Source organism: Hydra vulgaris, chromosome 08 (assembly GCF_038396675.1).
Source record: "Hydra vulgaris chromosome 08, alternate assembly HydraT2T_AEP".
Lineage (NCBI taxonomy): Eukaryota > Metazoa > Cnidaria > Hydrozoa > Anthoathecata > Hydridae > Hydra > Hydra vulgaris.
This window is the reverse complement of record NC_088927.1, coordinates 6,744,776-6,772,500: the sequence shown is the minus strand read 5'-3', so window position 1 is coordinate 6,772,500 and position 27,725 is coordinate 6,744,776. Positions and strand designations below refer to the sequence as shown.

Below are 27,725 nucleotides of genomic sequence, written 5' to 3'. Positions count from 1 at the left end.
TTAATACAAAACTATTAAATAATTATTAAAATCAATGGAGCTTCCTGATAATTCTTCCCAAAATTATTTATATTAATTTTTAAGATGTGTTGGTATTTACTATTTAAAAGCTATGATTGTATTAAAAAGTGAAGAAGAGGAGGTCACAACCCAGGGAACTTCAAGGTGGTGGTGCATGTAGATTGTCAGCCCTGGCTTAAAATGATACTTTTTACAAACTTATGCCCTGGCATAATTATAAAATTTAGCAGGGTTTGACATACATTTACTATTTATTAAATACTGGAATATTATTGTATATTTTTATAAAAACTAATTTACTTTCAAAAAGGTTGCAAGCAACTACTATTAAGTTATGAGTTACTAGAAAAGAGATGATATGGTTAAAGAGCAAGGAAATGGTTAACTGAAGACTTGAAAAAAAAGTTGTAGGTTGTACAAGTCAATAAAACATAAAGATGGGTAAGAGTTATAACGTTTTATTAATGTGCAAAGAAAGAAACTGGAATAATAAAATTTTTATACCATGAAGGGACAGATACAATAAAAGGATGTGACTTGATGAATAAGAAGTTAAGCAAGAATAAGTTTTGGTTGATTGAACTAGAGGGGATAGCTCATTTGAGCATGAAAGTATATGCATTGAACATGTAGTATTTGTAGAAAAAAGAAATGCAATCTTACCACAATGGGAGAGTGACTCAAGCTTGGCAGAAAAAGCAGGTCTATTTGTATTTATAATGTGCTGTTAGGCTTTGTCTGAGAGTGAGATGGTTGTTATACGTCAATATAGGAATGACAACAACATAGAAATATTGATTTGCAATAAATAAATGAGTTTTAGTTAATGGAACTAGAATAGCTTCTTTAATTAGTGACTTTGTGACAATGGGAAGAGGCTCAAGCCTCTTCCCATTGTTAGAGTTATTTTTTCATTGAGTTATATATTTTCAGATAAAGCGGGTTATGTTTACAATACATTTTTGGACCTTTACTAGAAGAGAAAGAGGAGACAACAGTATTGCATACAAGGACGAATAAGAGATTTGTAGAGGTATAGAAAAGGAAAAGCAACCTTAGCAGATTCAAATTTAGCAATCAATTGTATATATGGTTTCCATGAAAGGTCAGTAGCAGCGCTTGAAATAGCGGCCGATCAATGATCTGCTACTTTTAGAAAAATTGATATTTTGATCTCCTAAAATTTAATCTGGTTGATCAAATTTGATGGCAGTAATTGCTTTTCAAACCTTTATGATAATTAATAGAAAAACATTTGAAATACAGAAAGTTGAAAATATTATATTAACATCAAAATTATATTAAAATGAATTATTTTTTAAATTTAATTCATTTTAATTTAATAACAAACAACTTATTTAAATTCTAAATAAAATAGTTAAAAAAACTATAAAAAAAAAAAGCAAGTTTTATTTTAATTCTAAATAAAATAAAAAAGACAAAACAAATGTTATATTTATTTTCTAAATGAAATAATTAAAATAAAAACAGAAAAAACAAAAATTAATTTATATTTTATTTTAGAAGAACATCTTTAAATAGAATACTTAAAAAAAAAAAAAGGTGAAGTTTTATTTTAATCCTAAATAAAATAATTTATTTATATTCTAAATAAATTATTGAAAATAAAAACGGCAAAATTAATGTTTTTTTAAATTCTAGACAAAATAATTAAAATAAAAACGGCAGTGTTTTATTTATATTCAAGATAAAATGTTTAAAAAAAAAAAAAAAATTGATTTATCTAAATAAAATAATTACGAGGGTCACTATTTATATTTCGGGAATAGGAACAAAAACAAATAGTTAAGCTGCGAATATGTTTTGATTGTTTTTCAAAGTACTCGCCACAATGATCAATACACTTTTGCATGCACTTAACCCAATTTTCAAAGCATTTATTCCATTCCTAATGAGGTACCTCCAAAACATGATTTTTGAACGCTTCAATAGCTTCTTCAGGCTATGAAAATTGTTGACCACACAGTTTATTCTTCACGGATGGGAACAAGAAGAAATCATTGGGTGCCAAATTAGGGCTGTATGGAGGATGACCCATCAATTTGATGTTTTGAGTGCTCAAGTAGTCTCTTGTTTGAGCCGATGTGTGAGAGCTTGCATTGTCATGATGAAGAACAATCCGACGTCTCTTGTTTGTTTTCCTTCATCAAAAATTTCTGGCAAACAGATGGTTGTGTACCACTCAGAATTTAATGTTCTACGATCCTCTAGCGGCACTTTTGCAATATGACCAGTTTTTCCGAAGAAACAGGCCACTATTTTCTTTGAAATGTTTCGTTTGCGAACAACTTTTGTTGGATTTGGTTCATCTTGGAACACCCAAACAGTCAACTGCTGCCTACTTTCGGGCTCATACGAATATATCCATGATTCACCTGCCACAATTTTCTAAACGTCTTTTGAAGCACCGCAATTGCATTTCTTTGCACCAATCGACACGAGCCTTTTTTTTGAGCGATTGTCAAATTATGTGGGATCCAACGCGAACATAACTTTCGCACAGCTAAGTGTTCATGTAAAATCGCATATATGCTGGTGGAACTAATGTTTAGGGATGCCTCAATCTCACAATAGGTTACATGACGACCTTGCTTAATCATTTTGTGCACAGTATCAATGTTTTCTGGCACTACAGTCGATTATGGACGACCTTCACAAAACTCGTCAGACAGTGAACTACGACCATGATTGAATTCACTATACCAGTGATACATAGTAGTTTTTGATGGAGCTTCATCGCCAGAGTCGTAAAAAATCATCGCACAAAAATGTTCACGATTCAGTTCCATTTTTTGCCGAGACGAAACTTTCAACTAAATATAAAATAAACAAATAGCGTCCGTATGACAAAATGTTCTGAATACGTATGTTCTGAATACAAAATGTTCTGAATACGTATATCGTCAAAAATGTCAAACTTTACGATGGAACCATCAGATGGACTCACATGACATCAGTGTTGCTAATTCCCGAAATATAAACAGTGACCCTCGTAAAGTTAAAACAGCAATAGCAATTTGATTAAATTAATTTATAAGGTAAAAATAAGTGCATTTTAAATTTTAATAAAAGGTTGATAGTCTAAAAAAAGATTTGATCGTCTGGTTTTTAATTTTTTTATTGCAGCTGATCAATGTTGATTGGCAACCATTGAATAATTATTTCGAGCGCTGCAGTAGTAAAAGATAATCCAAGAAGACGTAAAAAAAAGGACTCAGTGAGAGGGTTGCCATTCATTAAAATAGGCATGTCAACAGTATTGAGATAGTTGTTTGCAGTAAATAACTGAATTTTGTTAAAGTTTAAAATTAACCAGCCACTGCGAGCGCCAATCTGTTACAGAAGTGAGATCAGATTCAAGATCGGCTGCCTGTTCTAAGCGATTGAAAAGAGAAGACTTTTTGTCAAGATAGGAGTATAAAGTTGACTCATGAGCAAAGAGTTACTTTAGATGTAAGGTTGTCTTGAAAATCATTAATGTAGATAAGAAATAAAACAGGACCAAGGATATATCTTTTCTATAAAGTTGCAAAAAAAAATAAAAAAATACAGTAGTCTATTTAAAAAAGTAATTTTTTATCATATCATCCTCTGATTAGTTAGTCAAGTTAAAAAAAAAATTTTGAACAATTCTTTGTAAAAATAGAATTTCTATTTTTTTTTTTTTTTGTTTAACAAAAAAGAAGAATAAAGCTACTAAATCATTCCATTGCAACAAAAGATTTAATATAACTTATTATAATTTAAAGTAACTTAAAAAAATTATCTTTCAAAAGATTTTTACAAAGACATGATATAGTTTTAAAAAATAGTTTTAGATGTTTAAATTTATCATAAAAAATACATGCATTAAAAAAAGAATTAAACATAACATTGTTAGTTAAATTACACAAAATACGTTTATTTTAAATAATCACTATAATTAATTTTTTATTTTACTTAAAGCCTTCGCGTAAAATAAAAACTTTGGAAAATATCAATGAATCAAAGTTATTCATGATGTAATAAATTTTTAAATAGCATTTAAATAGCTAAAACATCAAAACCGCCATGGTCAAATTGTTAAGAAAAAAAAATTATAAGCATGGTCAGTTACAGCATGTGATTGCGTGCCATTCCTGTCCAAGTCTGGATACACCATTTGAAGCAAGATTTTGGAGAAGACAAGCATACCAAGCTTTGTCAAGAGCTATATATGTCAAGAGCAATAACCCTAGCCTTACCACCTCCATGTAATGCACAATAAAATCTTTCAGTCACAGCTGTTAGCAAGTTAGCCGTAGAGCAAGAGGATTAAAAATGTTATTGATTTTCAGAAAAGCATATTAATTGTTGTAATTAAAATTAAATTTAATTGCAACACGATACTTTAAAGTGATTTACGCATGCCTTAAGCGATTTTACGTAAGCAGTAAGCAGTTTTGGTTAAGCGACTTTTAATCATTTTTTAATTTTTTAAATTATTTTTTAAGCGGTAAGATAAAAGAAGTAATAAGTTTTTAAAAAAAGCACATTAACTTTTAAATGACATTTATGTAAAAATATTATGTTAGATATAAGCGCTATTTACTAATGAAAAAAACTCAAATAAGGTTAAAAATTTATTCTTATTTTGTTTTTATTTTATTGTAATGATTGATTTTTTTGCTTGAAAAATGCTAATAATTTAAGCTCGAAGTAAAGATCATAATAATATAATTTAATTCTGATAAAAAATATATGATTTAATTTAAAACTAATTTAATAAAAATATATAATTTTATTCTGATAAAAAAAATAAATGATTTAATTTAGATTTAAAAGATATATAATTTAATTTTGATTTAAAAAATATATTTAAGTTTATTTTTTCAAAGTTAACATCTTTGATAAGCTTTTATAAAATTTAATTAAGTTGAAACATCTGGTATAGTATGTAAACTTATCCTCTTTCTTATAATAAATTACAACATTTCTAGGGGTTATATATACCCTCGTTATTCAAGCCAAATCTTGTGTCAGATCAGGTTATCCTGCTACTGGTAACATGTAACCCAGTACAATCTGCTTCATGTCCTGCTGCCTTGTAGGATACGCCTTTTTAGGCAAAGGCTAGGAGATGCCAACTCCGATTTAAAACACCCCCTGCCTTGGGGCTCTTGGTTGAGTAAAGGCTAGAGATGGTGTCTCGATAAAAATACTCATCTTGGGCAGATGTTAAATGCACCCAGCTACTGTCTTGTAGAAGGCCTCCTAGGCAAAGACTTAAGGGGTAAACAGATTCTATCTGTTGACCAGCCTCGCACCCCTTCTTCATCTATTAGGCTGGTGCAGATGTATTTTTAATACATTGTTTCCAGTTTAGGATGTTGAGTGCTGGATCTTCTTGACTCAATGCATGGGTTTGCTTGTGTCACTGTTTTTATGACTAGGCAACTCATTCTATTATCTCCTTATTAGGGTACAGCTCTAAAACTCAGTTTTATGGTTCTGAGGCCGGCTGGTAGTCAGGTTTCCCGAACTCTGTGGTAGCTCTCAGAGAGGCTGATTCCATCAACAGCTGAAAAATATCAAAGTATTAACAGTGCCATGTTGCGCATGTATGGTGTCCCTGTTTGTACTTTTGGTGTGCATTGCGGAGGCCACATTTGGAGCCCTTTGTTACAGCTTAGGGTTTATTAGTAGTAATGAGGCAATTGCTTGGGATATTAAACCGTGTTCTGAGTACTATCTATGCTTTGAGTCAAGTTCTTCAATCTAATTTAAAAATGAATAAAGTACCAAAAACTATAAAACACAAAAAACCATCATCATCACCAAGTTCTCTAAACCTATCATTCACTAATATTCGTGGTCTTCGAAGTAACTTTTCTTCTGTTGAGTCTTATCTCTTGCAAAGTTCACCAGACCTACTTGCTCTTTGTGAGACTAATTTGAGTTCGGCTGTCTCATCTTGTGATCTTAGTGTTAATGGTTATCTTCCTCTGATTCGTAAAGACTCCAATATTCACATGCTTGGCCTGGGCATTTACATTCGTAAGAATTCACCTGTTTGTCGTGAAACTAGGTTTGAATCCACAGACTATTCTTTCATGTGCTTTCGTTAAGCACCACTTCACTCTATTGCCTTTCTCTTTGTTCTATATCGCTCTCCTTCATCTCAACACTGCACTCTTTTTGATGTTATTTCCGATCATATTGACCAAGCCCTCTCTCTTTATCCATCAGCTAATATAGTTGTTGTCGGTGACTTTAATGCTCACCACTCTGAATGGCTTGGCTCTAGTGTCAGTGACTCTGCAGGCATTAAAGCCCCCAACTTTTGCCTTTCTCAATCCCTAACTCAAATAGTCAACTTTCCAACTCGCTTTCCTGACAACCCTAATCATTTACCTTCTCTACTTGACTTATGTCTTGTTTCTGATCCTAGTCAGTGCTCAGTTTCTCCACATTTACCCTTAGGTGCTTCTGATCACAGTTTGATCTCTCTAAAACTAATATCTCATTCTTCTTCATCACCTGAATCCCCCTATTATCGTACCTCTTACAACTACAGTAAAGCTGACTGGGATTCTTTCCGTGATTTTCTTCGTGATGGCCCTTGGGTAGAAATCTTTCGTATTCCTGTCGACAAATGTGCTTCTTACATAACTTCGTGGATTCAGGCAGGCATGGAATCTTTTATTCCCTCTCGACGATTCCAGGTCAAACTTCACTCTCCTTCATGGTTTTCCTCACACTGTGCTGCTGCGATTGCCAATCAAAACCGTTACTTCCATATTTATCAGCAAAACAATTCTCCAGAAAACAGACGTCTGTTTATTACTGCTAGAAACAACTGTAAAAAGGTTTTGTCTAACGCCAAAACCCGCTATTCTCAGGTCATGAAACCTTGTATCTCATCTCAAAAATAAGGCTCTCGTGACTTCTGGAGAATCTTTAATAATATCAATAATAAGGGCAAATCTATAATTCCACCTCTCTTGTATGGTTCAGACTTTGTCACCTCACCTAAAGACAAAGCCGAACTGTTTGCTAAAAACATTTCATCAATATCATCTCTTGATTCCACTAATTGCGTTCTACCTGATATTGCCAACAAACAGGTTGATCCATTGCTTGACATTCATATCACTCCAGTTTCTGTAGCTAAAGTGATTTCCTGCCTAGACTCTTCCACAGCTTGTGGCCCAGACAACATACCTGTGATTGTCTTGCAGAAGTGTTCTCCGGAGCTGTCGTCTATACTCTCAAAACTATTCAACAAGTGCTTATCAGAGTCTTGTTTTCCAGCCTGCTGGAAAGCTGCATCTGTTATCCCTATCTTCAAAAATTCTGGGGAACGATCTGATTTGTCTAACTACCGTCCCATAAGTCTTCTTCCTATCATAAGCAAGGTTTTTAAATCTTTAATTAACAAACACTTAATTTCTCATCTTGAATCTAATAACTTGCTTTCTGACCATCAATATGGATTTCGATCTTCTCGTTCTACAGCTGATTTGCTAACAGTAATAACTGACAGGTTTTATCATGCATTAGATAAAGGTGGAGAGGTTAAGGCCATCACTCTTGACATTTCAAAAGCGTTTGATAAAGTTTGGCATGCTGGTCTTCTCCATAAGCTTTCTTCTTATGGTGTATCCGACAACATCTTTAAGATCATTGAATCCTTCCTTTTCAATTGTAGCATAAAAGTTGTCAAGGTTCTATCCTTGGCCCTATACTTTTTTTAATTTACATTAACGATCTTCCAGATATTCTCACATCTAAGGTGGCATTGTTTGCTGATGATACTACCATTTATTCTTGTCGTGATAAGAAACCAACACCTTCTGATTGCTTGGAGGGGGCATTTGAGCTTGAAAAGGATCTCACTTCTGCTACAGCATGGGGCTCACAGTGGCTGGTGAACTTTAATTCAGATAAAACTCAATTTTTTTCAGCCAATCGTTATCGCAATAATTTAGATCTTCCTATATTTATGAACGGTGATGTACTCGATGAGTCACCTACTCTTCATCTTCTTGGGTTAACTCTTGCTTCGAATCTTTCTTGGAAACCATATATCAAATCGGTTGCAAAATTAGCATCTGCTAAGGTTGCATCTCTTTATCGAGCTCGCCACTTTCTTACTCTGGATTCTATTCTCTATCTCTATAAATCCCAAATCCGGCCTTGTTTGGAATACTGTTGCCATATCTGGGGCGGATCTTCTAATGATGCCCTTTCTCTTTTAGACAAGGTGCAAAAACGCATTGTAAACATAGTTGGACCTGCTCTTGCAGCCAACCTCCAACCATTATCACATCGTCGTAATGTTGCTTCTCTTTCTCTTTTCTACAAATACTATAATGGGCACTGCTCTAAAGAGCTAGCGTCTCTTATGCCATCTACTAAAATTCATTCTCGTGTTACTCGTCATTCAATTAAGTGTCATCCTTTTTCTGTGACTGTTCCTAAGTGCTCTAAAAATTCGTCTAGTTTTTTTTCTCGAACATCAGTTCTTTGGAATTCGCTTCCTTCATCTTGCTTTCCTGATTCATATAATTTGCAATCTTTTAAATCGTCTGTCAATCGTTATCTTGCTCTACAATCTTCATCTTTTCTCTTTCAGTAACTTCCAACTTTAATTAGTGGCTGCTTGCAGCCTTGTTGGAAGAGAAGATGTTTAAAAAAAAAAAAATATATTTCTTGGGGTCATATATACCCTTGTTATTCAAGTAATATAAAAAACCGTTAAAAAAAACAAACAAATAATAAAACTTCAATGTAATGTGTTCTTGCGTCTTAAAAAAGAAAAATAACGAGGGTATATATAACCCCTAGAAATATTGTAATTTATTATAAGAAAGAGAATAAGTTTACATACTATACCAGATGTTTTAACTTAATTAAATTTAAGTTTATAAAAATTGAAGTTAATGCTTGGGGTTAACTTAACTGTTAAATTTATTTAAAAATATTACTAAATATTGTTTAGTATTTAAATGTTATTTAGTCTTAAAAAAATTTAACTAGTTTTTAACGCAAATTTTTTTTTTGGTTTACCTTCCTGAACATTTTTTTTTACTCAAAATTATATTTACAATAAACGGCTGCATCAAAAATTTGCACAAAGGTAAGTTAAACTTTTTTTTTTTATAACGCAAGTTAAATCACAGCAATTATTTTTTAATAAACAATATATACAGTGATATTATTTTAATAAATGGTGTTTGGAAAAATAATCTTTGCTTTCACAACAAAATCATTAATAAAATAATAATATCATTAATAAAATAATAATATCATTATAAATAAAGTAAATAAAGTAATGTAATTTTTTTTATTTGTTAATTTTTAATTAAATAGAAATTAATTAAAAAGGTTGATTTTTTTAAAATAAAAAATCATTTGTAGTTGCAAAGCTGCAATTAAATATTTAAGAAATAATTTAAAAATTCGAAATGTATTTTAATTCATTTATGCAAATGTTGAGAAAAGATAAAAATTTATTAATATCAAACATTTTTCAAAAAGTAATATTAAATTTAATTATCTAATATTAAAAAAATAAATAAATAAACATTCCTTGTAGTAATAATAAAAATTATTATTATTATTAATATTATTGCAGCAACTTAAAAATGTCTTTAAAAAGTAAAAGAATAAAAAGAATTGTTATGACGTCAAATTCACATTAGGTTATCGCAATTAGCATTTTTATTTAAAACAAGGCCTGCGTTAGCGTTAAGCGATTATGTTACCCAATAAAATCTCATAACAATGCCTGATATATACAGTGCCGCATTAGTGGCTACAGCCTTCTTAGGCATGAATAGTCATTGCCCTATAGTTCTTAATAGAACTTGGATTTATTATAGCAATTATTATAGCCATACTCATAATGTAACATGTGAATGTGTAAATAATAAAATTACATATGCATGGACTTTTTTGTAAGCTTCTGGTAAATCAGAAAAGAGTCAAATAATATGTGTACATACTACAACATTCATTGACAATTTTAAATGGTAAAAAAATGGTTATTTAAAAATGCGGAAAAAGTATTAATTTAAAATGATTACTTTTGTTCAAGTTAACTATTACCATGAGACCTTAAGGTAGAGGCAGGTGTGGCATGTGATGTAAAAATATAAAACTTGTGTCAATATGGAACTCACTATTTATATATTAGTATAATTATCTAAAACTTGATTTGTTTTTAATCTAAAACTCTATTTAGGAAAAAGAAGACCTCCTCATCCTGTGCTCACTACACCAGCCCCAGTTACAGTAACTCAGTAAGTAATATTTTATTCAATTTAAAAGTATTTTTAAATATTTTTAGAATTGTCATATTTTTTATATAAATCAAAAACTAGATTTGTTTAGCAGCCATGGTGTAGTGGTCAGAGTTCTGGCTTTAGAACAGGAGGTCTAGGTCCAAGGTTCAAAGCTGGCTTTGGTTATATATGCATCATTAGTGGAAGAGGCATACACTTCCTGGTTAAATGCTATTTTGCGGTGCTCCTTGTTAAAACTGTTAGGACTTCTTAAAGTACCTAAATAACTTAAAAATTAAATATAGATTTAAATAAATAATTTTCTAAACAAACTTTTTTTAAATATTATTTAATATTAATTAAAAAATAAGTGAATCTGTAAGTTTTTATTAATTTTTTTGTTTTGTTTTTGTTAATCTTTTTTTGTTATTAATAATTTGGTTATCTTTTTATTCATGTAAATTTTTTTTTGCTAATAACATTGTGCAACAATTAAAAGTAACTTGAACAACAGAGTGTCTTTTATTATATGCAATGTTCTGATTACAAGGATGTCTTTAGCATGTCAAGTTAAGTTAATCCAGTCTGAAAATTTAGTCCTACTCTGTAATATTTCAATAAAAAAGCTTTGCTCAAAAAGTTAATATTTCTTTTACTAAATTAGCTAGTCACTGTCTTGATGTTTTCTTGCAGAAGTGGGAATGTGGTGACTAATACTTGTTTTTTCTTTGTATGCATAACTGCTGTCCTTCTGCAGAAATCAACAGAAATCACCCATCATAACTGGAGTGCTTGTCGTTTACGTCGCCTAAAATTTCAGGAAAGAAGTCAATATAAGAGTGCAAGAAATGCATTTTTTTTTTTTTTTCAACATCATTGCTTCCAACAAGACTGAAAGCAACCACTATTAGAGTTGGAATTTTACTGGAAGAGAAAAGATGAAGTTTATAAAGCAAGATAATGATTGAAAGACGACTTAAAAGATTGCAAATTATGTGAATCAGGAAAACAAGATGAAGCGATACAAAGCGACCAAAGAACTGATAGCTGAGGAAGAAAACTAGATGAACAAGAGTTTTTGGAGCACTTAGGAATAGCCACAGAAAAAGGATGAGACTTAATTGAATGATGAGTAACATGAGAATGAATTTTAGTAGATGGCACCAGAGACACTAGCTCATTTGAGCAGTGCCCGTTATAGTTTTTGTAGAAAAGAGAAGGAACATTACAAAGATGTGATAATGGTTGGAGGTTGGCTGCAAGAGCAGGTGTTGTTTACAATGCGTTTTTTGCACCTTGTCTAAAAGAGAAAGGGCATCATTGGAAGATCTGACCCAGATTTGGTTACAGTATTCCATACAAGGACGGATTTAAGATTAATAGCGATAAAGAATAGAATCCGGAGTAAGAAAGTGTCAAGCACAATAAAGAGATGCAACCTTAGCAGATGCTAATTTTGTAATGTGTAACGATTGGCTGAAAAAAATTGGGTTTTATCTGAATTAAAATTCACCAGCCACTGTGAGCCCAATGCTGTATCAGAAGTGAGATTCTTTTCAAGCAAATGTATCTTAAGAGATGCGTTTGTTCCAATAGCCTCATAGTCCATTATAAGTTTTGTCTGGCTGTGCCAGTAGGTTGTGCTTCACTTTTTCTTGGGGGGGGGGGGGGAATAATCAGATCTCACTAGTCACTACTTCTGTGAATAATGCTGGTTATATGCATGGTTGTTCCACAAGCAAATAAGGTAGCAGTGTTATGTCTAACCTCTTTGCATACCCATCATTATCTAATAATTTTAAAGTCAGCACAAATGTTCCAATATTTCTAAAGTTATTTAACGCAACAATTTTTTCATTTTCTCATATGATTCTTTTATATCTGCAGCATAAAATTTTGGCACTGAAGACTGTTTCGTAAACATTCCACTCCAAAACATTTATCACTTTCATGAGAGAAAAGAATAGATGCTGATTCATCACTTTCAAGAATGTCAATGTCACTAGGAGGCACATGAGTTGGCCTTTTGAACAAAACACTTAATGAAAAATTATTAAATAACAAACTACCTTCCTTTGTGGTCAACTGCTGCTTGTATCAGCTCCTATACATAGGCCTAGATCATCAATGGCATCATTGGCTAATGGCCAATGACGTCAGCAGATTCTAATATTATTATCGACCAAGATGTGCTGTGAGGAAAAAAAAAGTCAATTAATAATTACATATTGGAAAAAAAATCCAAAAACTTTTTGATAAAATTGCTATATAATCCTCTTTAGTATGTCAACGTTTTTTTTTTGTTAAAACATTAAGTTGATTTTAACGCTTAGTTCTTGCACGAAAAAATGAACTTTTGAAGTTGTAAAGTTTTAGCAAATATTTTTTGTACTTGTAATATTACTTTTGTTAGGTCTCAGATTAAGTCTTAAGTATATATTGAGAATGTTGAGATTTTTAAGTTTTTATAATCTTTATATGCGTAATGGACGGCAAGATTTGGGCACTGCCCAAATTCTGAAATTAAGGACTTTTAATTATTGAATTAATGATTTTTCAATAATTTATCTTTAATTGATTAAATTAAAATACTGATTAATCTACCACCCCTAAATTGTCATTAAGTGTTACAAGGATCGTTAATTTTAATAATTATTTCCTTTTAAAGAAAAAATTATTTAATAATTATTTCCCTGTAATTTATGTAAATAATTCTTTGATTTTATTTATTTTTAATTATTAATATTTGTAATTATGTTTAGTGGATTGTTATCCAAAATAAATTTAGGTTAAGTTTTTTAAAAGTTAGTATGATTAAGTGAAGTTAAATTTAGTGATTTGCCACAATCTCAAATCAAAGATTCATGATAAAAATCAAAAGATCTGTACAGTAAGCCTCTTTTAAGAACTGGTTGCATAATTTGAGATATTAGAGATTGAGCAGCAGAACTTCATAGTTACATTTCATAATGAACATTTCCATCATCATAATTCTTAAATGCTATTATTTTAAAAACTATGAATTTTCATATTACATTTAAAAATAGTATTTTTAATTCCAAAGAGTTTTAACAAACAATGTCATTGTAGAATTTTGAAATTTAAAAATTATTTTTTTTTATTATCAAATTTTTTTTTTATTATTATGATTACCAACAAATTTGTTTAGTTACTTATTATATAAAAGTTTTTTTTTTCTTGATAAATTACTGTGGAACTTCTTTAGTTATTTTATTTTATTAATTTTCTGAAGTTCACATTAAAAATATGAATAAAATATTTTAGATAATTAAATTTATCTTGTTTTGTACATAAATTTTCATATAATTGTTATGTACATATAGTTTGTTTGTTCTTAAAGTTTAATTAATTATCTACATAATCAAGAACAAATAAGAACCATATTTTGTTATAAAAAAAAGTTATCTTGTGACAAAGTTAAAAAATTTTGAGTAATCCTTGATATAAAAAAACAACTTTAAATTTAGTTCCAAAATAAAGCAGCGTTAACACTGTAAAATTTAACTTGTAGAAGTGTAAGTTTAAATTTAACTTGTTTAAGTATTTAGTTAAGTAATTACAAATTATTTAGCTAAGTAATTACAAATGTCTTTTGAAGAAAAACATTCTTTTTATACATTGAGTTTTATTTTGGACTTGATTTTTTAGTTACTATTTTTAAAAACAATGGTTTTAAGCATTTTGCATTTCTTATTGCTCAATGATGCGTTGTGAAAACTTATTTAATTAAAAAGTTCATTTGTTTAGCTTTCTATTGATATATAGTTTGTGATGCTTTTGAAGAGATTTATTATTCGAATTTTAATTAGTTGTCAATGTTATGCCATCAAAATTTTATTCAATAAAATATGCGGTCTCAGTGTAAAGATTTTTGTTAAAATGGCTGGTAGTGAAAGAGTTAACCTAGTAAAAGTTTAACAGCATTTATTTGCTAAACTTTTCATCAGGTACAAATATTCTCGAAATTCTTACTAAATCGTGTGAGAGTATATTTGATGAAATTTATTGTGTAAAGCATGTATTGCTTATTTTGTTTTACTTTTTAAATTGAACAAATATTGGTCAACAATGCAAAAAAGTGTAGCATTATCGAGTCAATTTTAAAATTGAAATCGTTTAATAAAAAACTTTTTATTGTCAATTTTGGTAGTTTTTTGATTTGTAATTTTAAGAGACAGGTTTTAATGTAAAATACTTGCCAAAGAAAACATACAAAATATAAATAAAAGAGAAAAAAAAGAAAAGATTGCTAAACAAATAATAATGATGTATGTAATAATAATGGTAATAATACCAAATAATAATAATCATAAAGTATCAATAATATGAAGAATAATTATAATACAATATAAATTGTATGTGCATATCATAGATAATAACTAAATATAATAATAACATAAAGTGTAGCAATAATAACACAATATTAAATAAATACAACAGATAAATAATAAGGGGTAAACAGATTCAATCTGTTGACCAGCCTCGCACCCCTTCTTCATCTATTAGGCTGGCGCAGATGTATTTTTAATACATTGCTTCCAGTTTAGGATGTTAAATGCTGCATCTTCTTGACTCAATGCATGGGTTTTGCTTGTGTCTCTGTTTATTACTGCTAGAAACCATTGTAAAAAGGTTTTGTCTAACGCCAAAGCCCACTATTCTCAGGTCATGAAATCTCGTATCTCATCTCGAAAATTAGGCTTTCGTGACTTCTGCAGAATCTTTAATAGTATTAATAATAAGGGCAAATCTGTAATTCCACCTCTTTTGTATGGTTCAGTCTTTGTCGTCTCACCTAAAGACAAAGCTGAATTGTTTGCTAAAAACTTTTCATCAATATCATCTCTTGATTCCACTAGTTGCGTTCTAGCTGATGTTGCCAACAAACAGGTTGATCCATTGCTTGACATTCGTATCACTCCAGTTTCTGTAGCTAAAGTGATTTCCTGCCTAGACTCTTCTACAGCTTGTGGCCCGGACAACATACCTGTGATTGTCTTGCAGAAGTGTTCTTCGGAGCTATCATTTATACTCTCAAAACTATTTAACAAGTGCTTATCAGAGTCTTGTTTTTGAGCCTGCTGGAAAGCGGCATCTGTTATCCCTATCTTCAGAAAGTCTGGAGAGCGATCTGATTTGTCTAACTACCGTCCCATTAGTCTTCTTCCTATCATAAGTAAGGTTTTTGAATCTTTAATTAATAAACACTTAATTTCTTATCTTGAATCTAATAACTTACTTCCTGACCATCAATATGGATTTCGATCTTCTTGTTCTACAGCTGATTTGCTAACAGTAATAACTGATAGGTTTTATCGTGCATTAGATGAAGGTGGAGAGGTTAAGGCCATTGCTCTTGACATTTCAAAAGCTGTTGATAAAGTTTGGCATGCTGGTCTTTTCCATAAACTTTCTTCTTATGTTGTATCTGGCAACATCTTTAAGATTATTGAATCTTTCCTTTCCAATTGTAGTATAAAAGTTGTCCTCGATGGACAGCACTCTTTTTATTCTGTAACTTCAGGGGTTCCTCAAGGTTCAATCCTTAGTCCTATACTCTTTTTAATCTACATAAATGATCTTCCAGATATTCTCACATCTAAGGTGGCATTGTTTGCTGATGATACTACCATTTATTCTTGTCATGATAAGAAACCAACACTCTCTGATTGCTTGGAGGGGGCATTTGAGCTTGAAAAGGATCTCACTTCTGCTACAGCATGGGGCTCACAGTGGCTGGTGATCTTCTTGTCTTTCTTGGAAACCATTTATCAAATCTGTTGCAAAATTAGCATCTGTTAAGGTTGCATTTTATTATCGAGCTCGACACTTTCTGACTTTGAATTCTATTCTCTGTCTCTATAAATCTCAAATCTGGCCTTGTATGGAATACTGTTGCCATATCTGGGGCGGATCTTCTAATGATGCTCTTTCTCTTTTAGACAAGGTGCAAAAACGCATTGTAAACATAGTTGGACCTGCTCTTGCAGCAAACCTGCAACCATTATCACATCGTCATAATGTTGCTTCTCTTTCTCTTTTCTACAAATACTATAATGGGCCATGCTCTAAAGAGCTAGCATCTCTAGTGCCATCTACTAAATTTCATTTTCATGTTACTTGTCATTCAATTAAGTCTCATCCTTTTTCTGTGACTGTTCCTAAGTGCTCCAAAAATGCTTATTCGTCTAGTTTTTTTTCTCGAACATCAGCTCTTTGGAATTCACTTCCTTCATCTTGCTTTCCTGATTCATATAATTTGCAATCCTTTAAGTCATCTGTCAATCGTTATCTTGCTCTACAATCTTCATCTTTTCTCTTCCAATAACTTCCATCTTTAATTATTGGTTGCCTGCAGCTTTGTTGAAAGCGAAGATGTTTAAACAAAACAAAATTAAAAAAAAAAAAAAATACGACATAAATTAAGAAATAATAAATATAATATGTTCTTTAACGCGCGCTGCAACATATTGACAATTTTAATTGCCATCTGTCTTGAATTATTGCCTTAAAACATAAGTTTTTGCTCAAATTAATAAAAAGCTGTCTGTAAATTTGTTAAGTGTAAAATCTAAAAATATTTTTTAACAAAAAGATTTAAGAATTTGGCAAATATCTCTTATGAATAATGTCATTTACCAAAATTCTTTATTAACTAAAAATTTAAGAATTTGTAAAATGTCATTTTGATAGGAGAACAAAAACGTCATAGTGATAAATGGCTTAGATAAACTAGAAAAAAAGTTCACATTGTTTACTTAAAAAGACAAAAGATTCAGAATATAAGATGATCAATGTCTTTTTTGAATATTTGTTATATTTAAGGGGATTTTTATTGCATTTTTTATATTTTAACATAAAAATCTTAATTTTATTTGGTTTTCGCTCATAAAAAAAAACTTTCTTTTGTTTAGCTTCTCATAAATTTATAGGAAAGTCATATGATTGATAAAAAACTCCTATTTTAAAAAACAAATAAAAGAAAAACAAATAATATTGATTCAAAAAAAAATTCTACAATGACGTCATTTACTTAAACTCTTTGGAATTAAACGCACTTGAATAAATTAATAAGTCGGTAGATTGCAGCGTATATTTTCAAGACTTTAAGAAACTGGCTAACATGGTGACGGCGAGCTTCAAGTAAAACAACAAAGTTTGTTTTTCTTGAAAAGCCCAAACATTTTTTTTTATCATTTCTTATCAACTATCATATTTTTAATTAAAAATAACATTTAACCAATCAAACTGATTTTTGTCTTGAGTTTAGTGTGGCCATATGGCTACATTTGCACCAATTTTTATCAAATTACATAGAGTGGTTTCTCATTCTAAAGGTATTTTTATTGGTGCACTATGAACTCAAAATTCACTCAGTTTGAAAACTGAAATTAAATTTTTTCCTCTGAGAAAATAAAAAGATTTCAAAATTTAATTACAAGATATCTTGATGTGTATGCTATCATTCTATATAAGTGGTATTCTTGGGTCAGCTAAGGATAATTGTGAGCATCCCTCTCCAAAACATTTAACAGGACATGAATTTATTAGCATTGTTTCTATCTAAACCAGTACCATGGCGCCCTCTCATTAGTATATAATGTGTTTTTAATCAGTTATGAATAGCTGCCTAAACACATAAAAGCAAAGTAAAAAATACATCCACCATTCCCATCATAATGTGGAGCTCCGGTGGTAGAACAATTTATAACCCTCCCTTCCCCTTTATATGTATCTGTATATTTTCAATCCCCTTCCTCCTCCCCCTCCAACCTCATCTGTGTGCGCATTCATTATTTATTACAAAATCAACCTCCATCCTTTCCCACCTCATATTATAATTTTTAAAAATATTAGTTCTGCTTCACTTCCAACAAGGCTGCAAGCAATCACTGTTAAGATTGGAGTTACTATAAAACCAAGAATTGAGTTAAAGAGCATGGAAATGGTTGACAGAAGACTTAAAGTTGTAGGTTATATCAGTCAGGAAAACATAAAGATGGGAGTGAGTTCCAAAGGGATGAAGTGCAGAGAAAAAAAACGAATAAATATTTTTAGAGCAAGCAGAGACAGATACTGTAAAGGGATGAGACTTTGCTAAATGGCAATTCAAGGAAAAATAAGTTTTGGTTGATGGAATTAGTGATGATGATGAAAGTTTCTTCTGCAGTTGGAACAAAGTACTTCAGTACTTTGTTCCAACTATATTACCCTAATTGCATGAATAAATTCAAGAATGAATCATAATTTCTGATTTTGAAATTTGTCTTTCAAGACAAATTTCAAAATCAGAAATTATGATTCATTCTTGAATTTATTCATGCAATTAGGGTAATATAGGTGGTAACGTTGGGCTCCATAGACTTATGTTGTTATCAATATGTATGATGGAAAGAAAAGATTAATGCAGAAATAAAAAAATGTTATAAATTATGAAGAAGGCTAGGCAAGGTTTTAAAATATTTTCATGCTGAGTGGAAGCAAGAAGACCTTTACTTTATATATATATATATATATATATATATATATATATATATATATATATATATATATATATATATATATATATATATATATATATATATTTATATTTATATTTATATATATATATATATATATATATATATATATATATATATATATATATATATATATATATATATGTATATATATATATATATATGTATATATATATATATATATATATATATATATATATATATATATATATATATATATATATATATATATATATATATATGGAAATACACTAATTTGTTTTAAGTTTAAAAAACTTAAACCCCATCTATGCTACTAATATGATAATAATTTTTTAGTAAGTTATGATAATAATGAATGACACTGGCGGCAATATGATGCTGATGATGATAATATGATGATGATGATGATGATGATGATGATGATGATGATGATGATGATGATGATGATGATGATGATGATGATGATGATGATGATGATGATGATGATGATGATGATGATGATGATGATGGTGATGAGGATGATGAGGATGATGTTGATATATAAAAAAAAGCAATACTTTAATGAATTAATTTTTCATTTAGCGAACCTCCTAGAAATTTATCTGACCATACCTCATTAACAATCGACGGTCAGGTTAGTATCTTATTCCACATTTATATTTATTTATATAAATATTATTGTTTTTTTAATAATAAATTTATCATATATATATATATATATATATATATATATATATATATATATATATATATATATATATATATATATATATATATATATATCAGTGCATGTGATAAATAAAGTTGCCCAGCACGATATTTTGTGCTTGTAATACTGAAACATGTTATCAACAAGTGCAATTATGTGCGCTCGGCGTCAAATCTTCGAGAGCAATATTCAGAATTGGAAATTGGTTGCCATGAGGCCATCCATAAATTACGTATGCAGGTATGGGGAGAAGGTCACTCAAAAGCGTACCAGTATGTACAAAGGAAAAAGGTGGACAATTTTTTGTTTGAATTTTTTTCATCTAAAGTCCAGGAAATCAGTCAAAAAAACTTTGGTTTTTTAGTTAATGCATTCGTGTATCTACCGGAAAAAATATGTTACTGCAGCTTTAATATTAAATAAAAACAATGAAATATCGCCATTTACTAAAAGTTGACAACTTAACATGACAAAACATTATGACAACATTGTTTCCTATTGGAGTTGAATTAACATGCTTGATTGCATGCATTCTAAACAACAGAAACGTTTTTAATTTATTTTGAAATAATAGTTAAAAATAAAAAGATTAAGAATATTTGTTTTATTTACAAAAGATGTGTAAAAAATTAAAAACAAAGCAAAAGAAAACATATTTACAAAATCTTGTGGATTAAAACTTTTGATTTTTCAAAATTCAATCAAGTTTTAATTTAAACATATTTACAAAATCTTGTGGATTAAAACTTTTGATTTTTCAAAATTCAATCAAGTTTTAATTTTTTAATTTAAATTTTCTATTCTCATTGGGACGAAACGTTTTGAAGATAGTAAACATTCCTTTTTATCTGTTAGCAGACTTCATAACTTTCCATTCATTGTTTGTACAAAACAGAAAACTGCATTCTGATGTAAACTGAATGTGCGATTTAATTATTATTAAGTAAATAATTTTTTATTTACTTGATTATATACTTAACGAATATATTATAGACTTATACTAATATAATATATATTAGTTTGAGTTTATATATACTTATACAAATATAATATATATTAGTCTAAGTACATGTATATACTTTTACAAATATAATATATAAATAACTTATATACTGACGTATATTTTGAGAAATGCGTTTGTGAAAACAGTGACATTTCATTTTTTCTTTTGTTGTTTGAGAGCACGCTTCTGAAAGTTTCAATTCAAAGTTATATAACAAATTTTTTTTTTTTATGCTTTGTTTATTGAAACTTTTTTTAATTTTTAGTTTTGTTTAGCTTTAACTTTTTTAATAAATAGACTCTACCGATAAAAACCTTAACCGATACGAAGATATCGGTGAAAATATTTAGTTTATTAACTTATATTTGACAAAAAATATTTGATATTTCAACATTTTGATGTTTTTAAATCTCAAATATAATAGTCATTAATTAATAGAATGTGATCGAACCTGTACCAAATTGAAGCTATAAGTGAAGTTTTAGTAAGATAAATTTTTTCACGGTAGATGTTTATTTATGAGATATTTATAAATATTATGCTAGATATTTATAAGTATTGCCCAAGATATTTAACTTTTTAACATATAAGTTTGGAATTTTCATTAAAGTGTTGCAAGTTTTGATAATTTATTACATGGACTTTTATGCGATTCAAAGTAAAAGTTCTAGTTAAACGAAGTTTTAAATAGACCCTAAAAAACTGTACGAGTTGGCGAATGGTTCAACTTAACCATGGTTTGATTAAGCGAGAAGAAAAGTATCATTTTTAATTTGAACTTATGCTACATAAATTTAAATTAAATTACATCACGCATGAATTAAAATTAAAGTACATCATTCATATGCGTGATGTATCTTATTACGAATATAATTTATTTATTTAATAATATGGAAACTATTTTTAAAATTTTATTTAAAACATTTTCTTTAAAATCAACTTATAATTTTCTCCCTCGCAAGTTCTTCACACAAGTGCAATTTTTTACTCTCATATCGAAACTAGCGACGTTGTCTGTCGCTCCTGGAAGACCATTTACGGGCGTGTTTCACATGCGCAGAACGATTGTTACCGCTTTATCACAAAGCCTGATATATATGTGTGTATTTATATATATTGTGTGTGTATATATATATGTGTGTGTGTGTGTGTGTATATATATATATATATGTATGTATATATATATATATATATATATATATATATATATATATATATATATATATATATATATATATATATATATATATATATACATATATATATGTGTATGTATGTATGTATGTATATATGTATGTATGTATGTATGTATGTATGTATGTATGTATATATATATATATATATATATATATATATATATATATATATATATATATATACACAGTGGTATACACTTGCGGTCGCCCGATGGGAAATGCCACTCAAATCTTTCGAAGGGCTACTGGAAATAATGTTTTGATACAATTGAATCGCCCGGCCGGGCAACTATTAAAACTGGTTCTTTTTTTAACTTATTACTTAAATTTATGTTATTCATTATTCAAATTTATTTTTTTGCCGCAGTTTGCATTTCTACATTAAGTAACATTTTTGCCACTAAAGGTAAATTTGTTCTTTTGTTTTTGAAAGACTATTACTTTTTATAAACGAAATATTAATTTTTATCAATGAAACAGCTTTTGATAATTACTTTTTAATCTAACGTAACAATAAAGCAATATTTTTAAAGTCTTATTGTTGAAGTTAATTTTCCTTCTTTTCTATTAACTTTCGTCATTCTGTTTAAATTAGAACGCCAGTTTTCGTTTTTTATAAAGAATGAATGAAAGTTAATTAGCAAACATTTTTATAAAATTAAATTATAAAAATTTCTTATGTTAAAAGTTTATTTATCAAACACTTTTTATTAAATAATAAACTTTTTTTATTTAATTTTGTTAAAACGCTTGTTGAAATAATATAACCTTCTTTAAATAATATAATAAAATTTTAATATACAAATAAAGTTTTATTAAAAGCTCTATAATACATAAAACATACTAATAAACATTCCATTGTTATATTATTAAAAATAATTTAAATATAATGATACATTTTTATTTTAAAGAATAACTTCAAAAAAACTTTGTTTGAAAGCTATTTTAACTTTCAATTACTGTTCATTAAAAGTTTAATTACAAAAAAACTTTTTTTTTCTCTCTTTAAAAAAGAGTGAGTGCGCAATAAAAATACCAAGATGTTTAAAATGCAAGTTTAAATGTTTTTAAAAAACATTTTTTTTAAAAAGTCCTTAAAGTCACATTTCATTCAATTAAAGGTTAATAACATAAAACGGACGCAAATAAAAATACCAAAACATTTTAAACACTATATAAATGTGTCAATAGTTTTTTCACAATTCTCATTCATTTAAAGTTTAATTACATAAAAGGTGGCGCAAATAAAAATACCAATCATTTTAAATGCTACTTTATAAATGCAACAATTGTTTTCTTATAATAAATATTGTAACGTCAACAATAGTTTTCTTATAATAAATATCGTATCTTAACCGCTGAAATTGAAAAAAGATAAATAATCTTTTTTATAACTTTATATTCATCAAATATGAAAATATAATTTTATTCATAGTGAAAACACACACTTTAAAAAACTCATTTGAGACATAATTAGAACATAAATAAAACTTTTTTTTTTTTAATGATAACGGATGACTCAAAATAATGGCGGGCGACCAAGATTAACTAAATTATTTCTCTCAGTCGCCCACCGGACGTGTACACCACTAGTGTACATCCTAGTGTACACCACTGATATATATATATATATATATATATATATATATATATATATATATATATATATATATATATATATATATATATAACCCTCGAAATTTGGAAAAATGTGGAACTTATTATATGTTCAAAGGTGTTGAGGTACCCCTAAAAATATTTTTAATTCAAAATTTTCAAAACCAGTGTTTTTTATCCTATAAAACACATAAAGGGGGTGGCAACATATATTTTTCAAAAATGTTGTTTTTTATGGTACTGCAGGTAATAGTAACATAAATCTTAGGGTTGACACCCTAGTATATGTTACTGTTACCTGCAGTACCATAAATTAGCTGAATGCTAATGTTTATGATATAATATAATAATGCAACTCTGAGTTTCATGTGTTGCCACAATCTTCAGGCAATTAGTCAAAATTTAATTTTGCTGCAATATGTTTAGTAGACGTTTCAGTTTATATTTGTATTTTAGATCGTTACGGGGCGAAAATTGTTTAGCAGTTAGGTTAATGTTATTAATTTGTTTTTAGTAAGCTAATAATTGTGAAATAGTTATATGCTTGTTTAATGCTCGTTTAAAATATTTTTTTATGTGACATTGTGCAATATTTTTATATTAAAAAATATAAAATTAAAAATTGATATAAAAGTATATATAATATTATGAATTATATTACAATAGTTGTGTATGTGAGTGATTTATTAGTTAGCCTAGAGATATATGAAATAGAGTAATATAGTTATTGTTTGTTGTTAGTTAGGTTTGTTAAAAGCTTTGTAATTTTTTTTCTTTTTTAGATATGGTATAATAGTAAATTTCTCATATAGTCATAGTGGGCACATACTTCAGAATAGAACATGTTACCATAGGGTTTTTGTTAAAATTGTTTTTTAAATCCCAGATATAGTTTGATAGGATGGTGGAATTTTTCTATTTAACATTACTGAATGATGATTTGTGATTGTTTTTTATGGTTTTTCATTGACATGTTAATCCAAAATAAACTTTGTTAGGTTGGTTTTTGGCTGCTTTTTGTTGAAAGGGGGTTAAACCATATGATATTGTGTTTACAATTTACACTAACAACCCAAAAAAATCATAAACGCAAACACCTCAAAATAATCGTAAAATATTATTTATTTTAAATAAAAAAGTATTATATGCAACTTTCATCAAAACTTTAAACAAAAAAAATTATCAGTTATTTGTTTCTTTATTTTAAATTGGTTTGCTGATATGAAAGTAGTAGTTAGGATAAAAATTTTGATGTTATCTTTGGTGCGTTTTTAAAATGTTAAAAGCTGTGGTCAAATTGTCAAAACAAAATCATATTTGCATGGTCATATACTGGCGTGTGATTGAACAGATTACTGATCACAACTGATATATTAACATACATGCATATATTTTTTTGTAATTTTTTGAAACAATGAAGATAATTGAATTATTTATTTCAATTAATTTTTAAATTTTATATTAAATGCTTAGATAAAAACCAAATATTTTTGCGAGTACTTGACATTATATGCTAGACCTTGCTTTGTGTTACTCTTTTTGAAGCTGCTATCCGTTTTTTTTGAAAATCTTTATTATCTGAAGCTAACTTCTTAGTTTTCATCAAGATTTTTATAATGGTTCAATAACTTTCAATAATTCAATGCTCAGAACAGTAAGGAAGATTTGCTTCTTTAGGTACAAATTTGATGCCATTTTGTTCGAACATATAAATATATTTATTTGTACATAAACAAATATACAAAAAAAAGTATACAATATATACAAAAATTGTAAATATATATATGCAAAAAAAAGACTTCATGGAGTAGTGGATTGTAGCCGAATCAGGGCAAAATATTGTGGGCATGTCATGCTTTTTAATAAATAGCAATAGACATTTTTTTGTATTCTTTTGTATCCAAATCTGAGTTTTACAATAATGTAAGTTGTGCAACCACAGAAGCTAGTTGGTTGATAACATCAACGCCATATAATTGGTCGATAACATTATTGCCATATAATTGGTTGATAACATCAACGCCATATAATTGGTTGATAACATCAACGCCATATAATTGGTCGATAACATTATTGCCATATAATTGGTCGATAACATCATTGCCATATAATTGGTTGATAACATCAACGCCATATAATTGGTTGATAACATCAACGCCATATAATTGGTCGATAACATTATTGCCATATAATTGGTCGATAACATCATCGCCATATAATTGGTTTGTAACATCAACGCCATATAATTGGTCGATAACATTATTGCCATATAATTGGTTGATAACATCAACGCCATATAATTGGTTGATGACATCAACGCCATATAATTGGTTGATAACATCAACGCCATATAATTGGTTGATAACATCAATGCCATTAATTGGTTGATAACATCAACGCCATATATTTGGTTGATAACATCAACGCCATATAATTGGTCTATAACATTATTGCCATATAATTGGTCGATAACATCATTGCCATATAATTGGTTGATAACATCAACGCCATATAACTGGCTGATAACATCAACGCCATATAATTGGTCGATAACATTGCCATATAATTGGTCGATAACATCATCGCCATATAATTAGTCGATAACATCATTGCCATATAATTGGTCGATAACATCATCGCCATATAAGTATCTTAAAAGTTTCTCAGAAACTTGATTTTTTTTGGCAACATCTACCTTTTGATTGATAAACCAATTGCTGGCCTGGCTTGAACTCTTTTTTTTTCTTTGGTGTGTGTGTGTGTTTTTTTTTGTGTTTTTTTTTTGGCATTAATTTGGTTTTTTTTTTAGTATTTTTCTGCTTTTTTAAGCAATTTTTTAGTTTTTTTTTTGGCATAAATTTTGTAATAATTTTCCTTTATTATAGTATATTTTTAGTATATGATTATTAAAAGCACAATTACATGTATAAACACGAGTTTAACTTATATTTTTAATAAAAAATTAAGTTAGCTTTAAGTTAGTTATACTATTCTTATCCTAAGAAAGTTACCATTTTAATTATGATAATTTAAATGCATTAGTATATAATACTATGCCAATTTAATATCAGACTTCAAATGCTCAAAGAAATAAGCAATCTATCGAGATTATTTATTTCTTTGAGCAATTGTATATTGTGTATTGTGTAATTTAGTCTTAGATTGTTTGTTTGTTATATTTGTCAAAATAATATATATTGCTAGTAGGCCTTTATAAAATAATCCCTATTCTTGACTTAATTTCAAGGAAAATCAAAAGTTTTTGAATTATTCTTATTTACTTAGTTTCCCAGACCACCTTTATCTGATGATTCATAATTTATTTTTTATCTCCTTTTTTTTTTCAATTATATGATTTATTTATCTAGATATTTTCATATAGAACTATATCAGAACACTTTCAAAAATTTTTAACATGCTTTGTTGTTCAAGTTCAATTTTTAGATATAATCTTATGACAAAAGGAACATTTAACTTTTTCCATTTCACTATTTTGGTTCAGAGGTTTAAATAATTGGGCAACTAAGGTTTTATTTCTGCCCCTGTATGGAGAGCTTAATCATAATGGATTACCAACAAGAAGAACAATAAAAAAATCACTCAATAGTTTATAGATATTCTCTCTCTCTCTCTCTTTCTCTCTCTCTCTCTCTCTCTCTCTCTCTCTCTCTCTCTCTCTCTATATATATATATATATATATATATATATATATATATATATATATATATATATATATATGTATAATATATATATATTATATATATATATATATATATATATATATATATATATATATATGTATATATATATATATATATATATATATATATATATATATATATATATATATATATATATATGTATAATTTATATATATCTATATATAGATATAATGGTGCCTTAAAACCCATTTAGATAGAAAATCAAAACTCGGTGTTTAATGTGGTGTGGTTATCTTTTGTGCTAATCCTTTTTTAGATTTTATTGCAAAAAAACTACAGTTTTTATATCAAAAATAAAAAGCATGAGTTTTAATAAGTTTTTTGTTATCTTTTTTTACATTTTTTTTTTTTTTTTGTTTGTTTTTTTTATATAAAATTTCCCTTTCTTTAAGTAATAAGTTGATCTATTTTCAAAGAAATTTTTTTAAAACAATATTAGGGACTTATTGAATAGAAAATAAGCTTGACCATGAACTAAATATTGGGCAATTAAACTTAAGATAGACTTAAATTAATCACAAAGATAACCCTAGCACATGAAAAAAACTGAGTTCTGATTTTTTATCTAAAGGAGGGTTAAAGGCATCGGTTAAATAGGCAAGGTTAAAACCTGACTCACAAAGGTACGTAGTAGCAAACAGAAATAATATGGACATTGCTCGTTTA

The 27,725-nt window shown here is 28.5% G+C and overlaps 1 protein-coding gene across 1 annotated transcript in view; it reads left to right on the top strand.

The window, feature by feature from the left end:
• The window catches only part of LOC100209591 (dual specificity mitogen-activated protein kinase kinase 6), a 51,431-nt gene that overhangs the window by 3,529 nt on the left and 20,177 nt on the right, over positions 1-27,725 (top strand). Inside the window, exons 2-3 of the mRNA XM_065802984.1 lie at positions 10,250-10,307; positions 19,394-19,445. Of these exons, the coding sequence (XP_065659056.1) occupies positions 10,250-10,307; positions 19,394-19,445 (110 nt within the window). The remainder of the gene's footprint in view (positions 1-10,249; positions 10,308-19,393; positions 19,446-27,725) is intronic.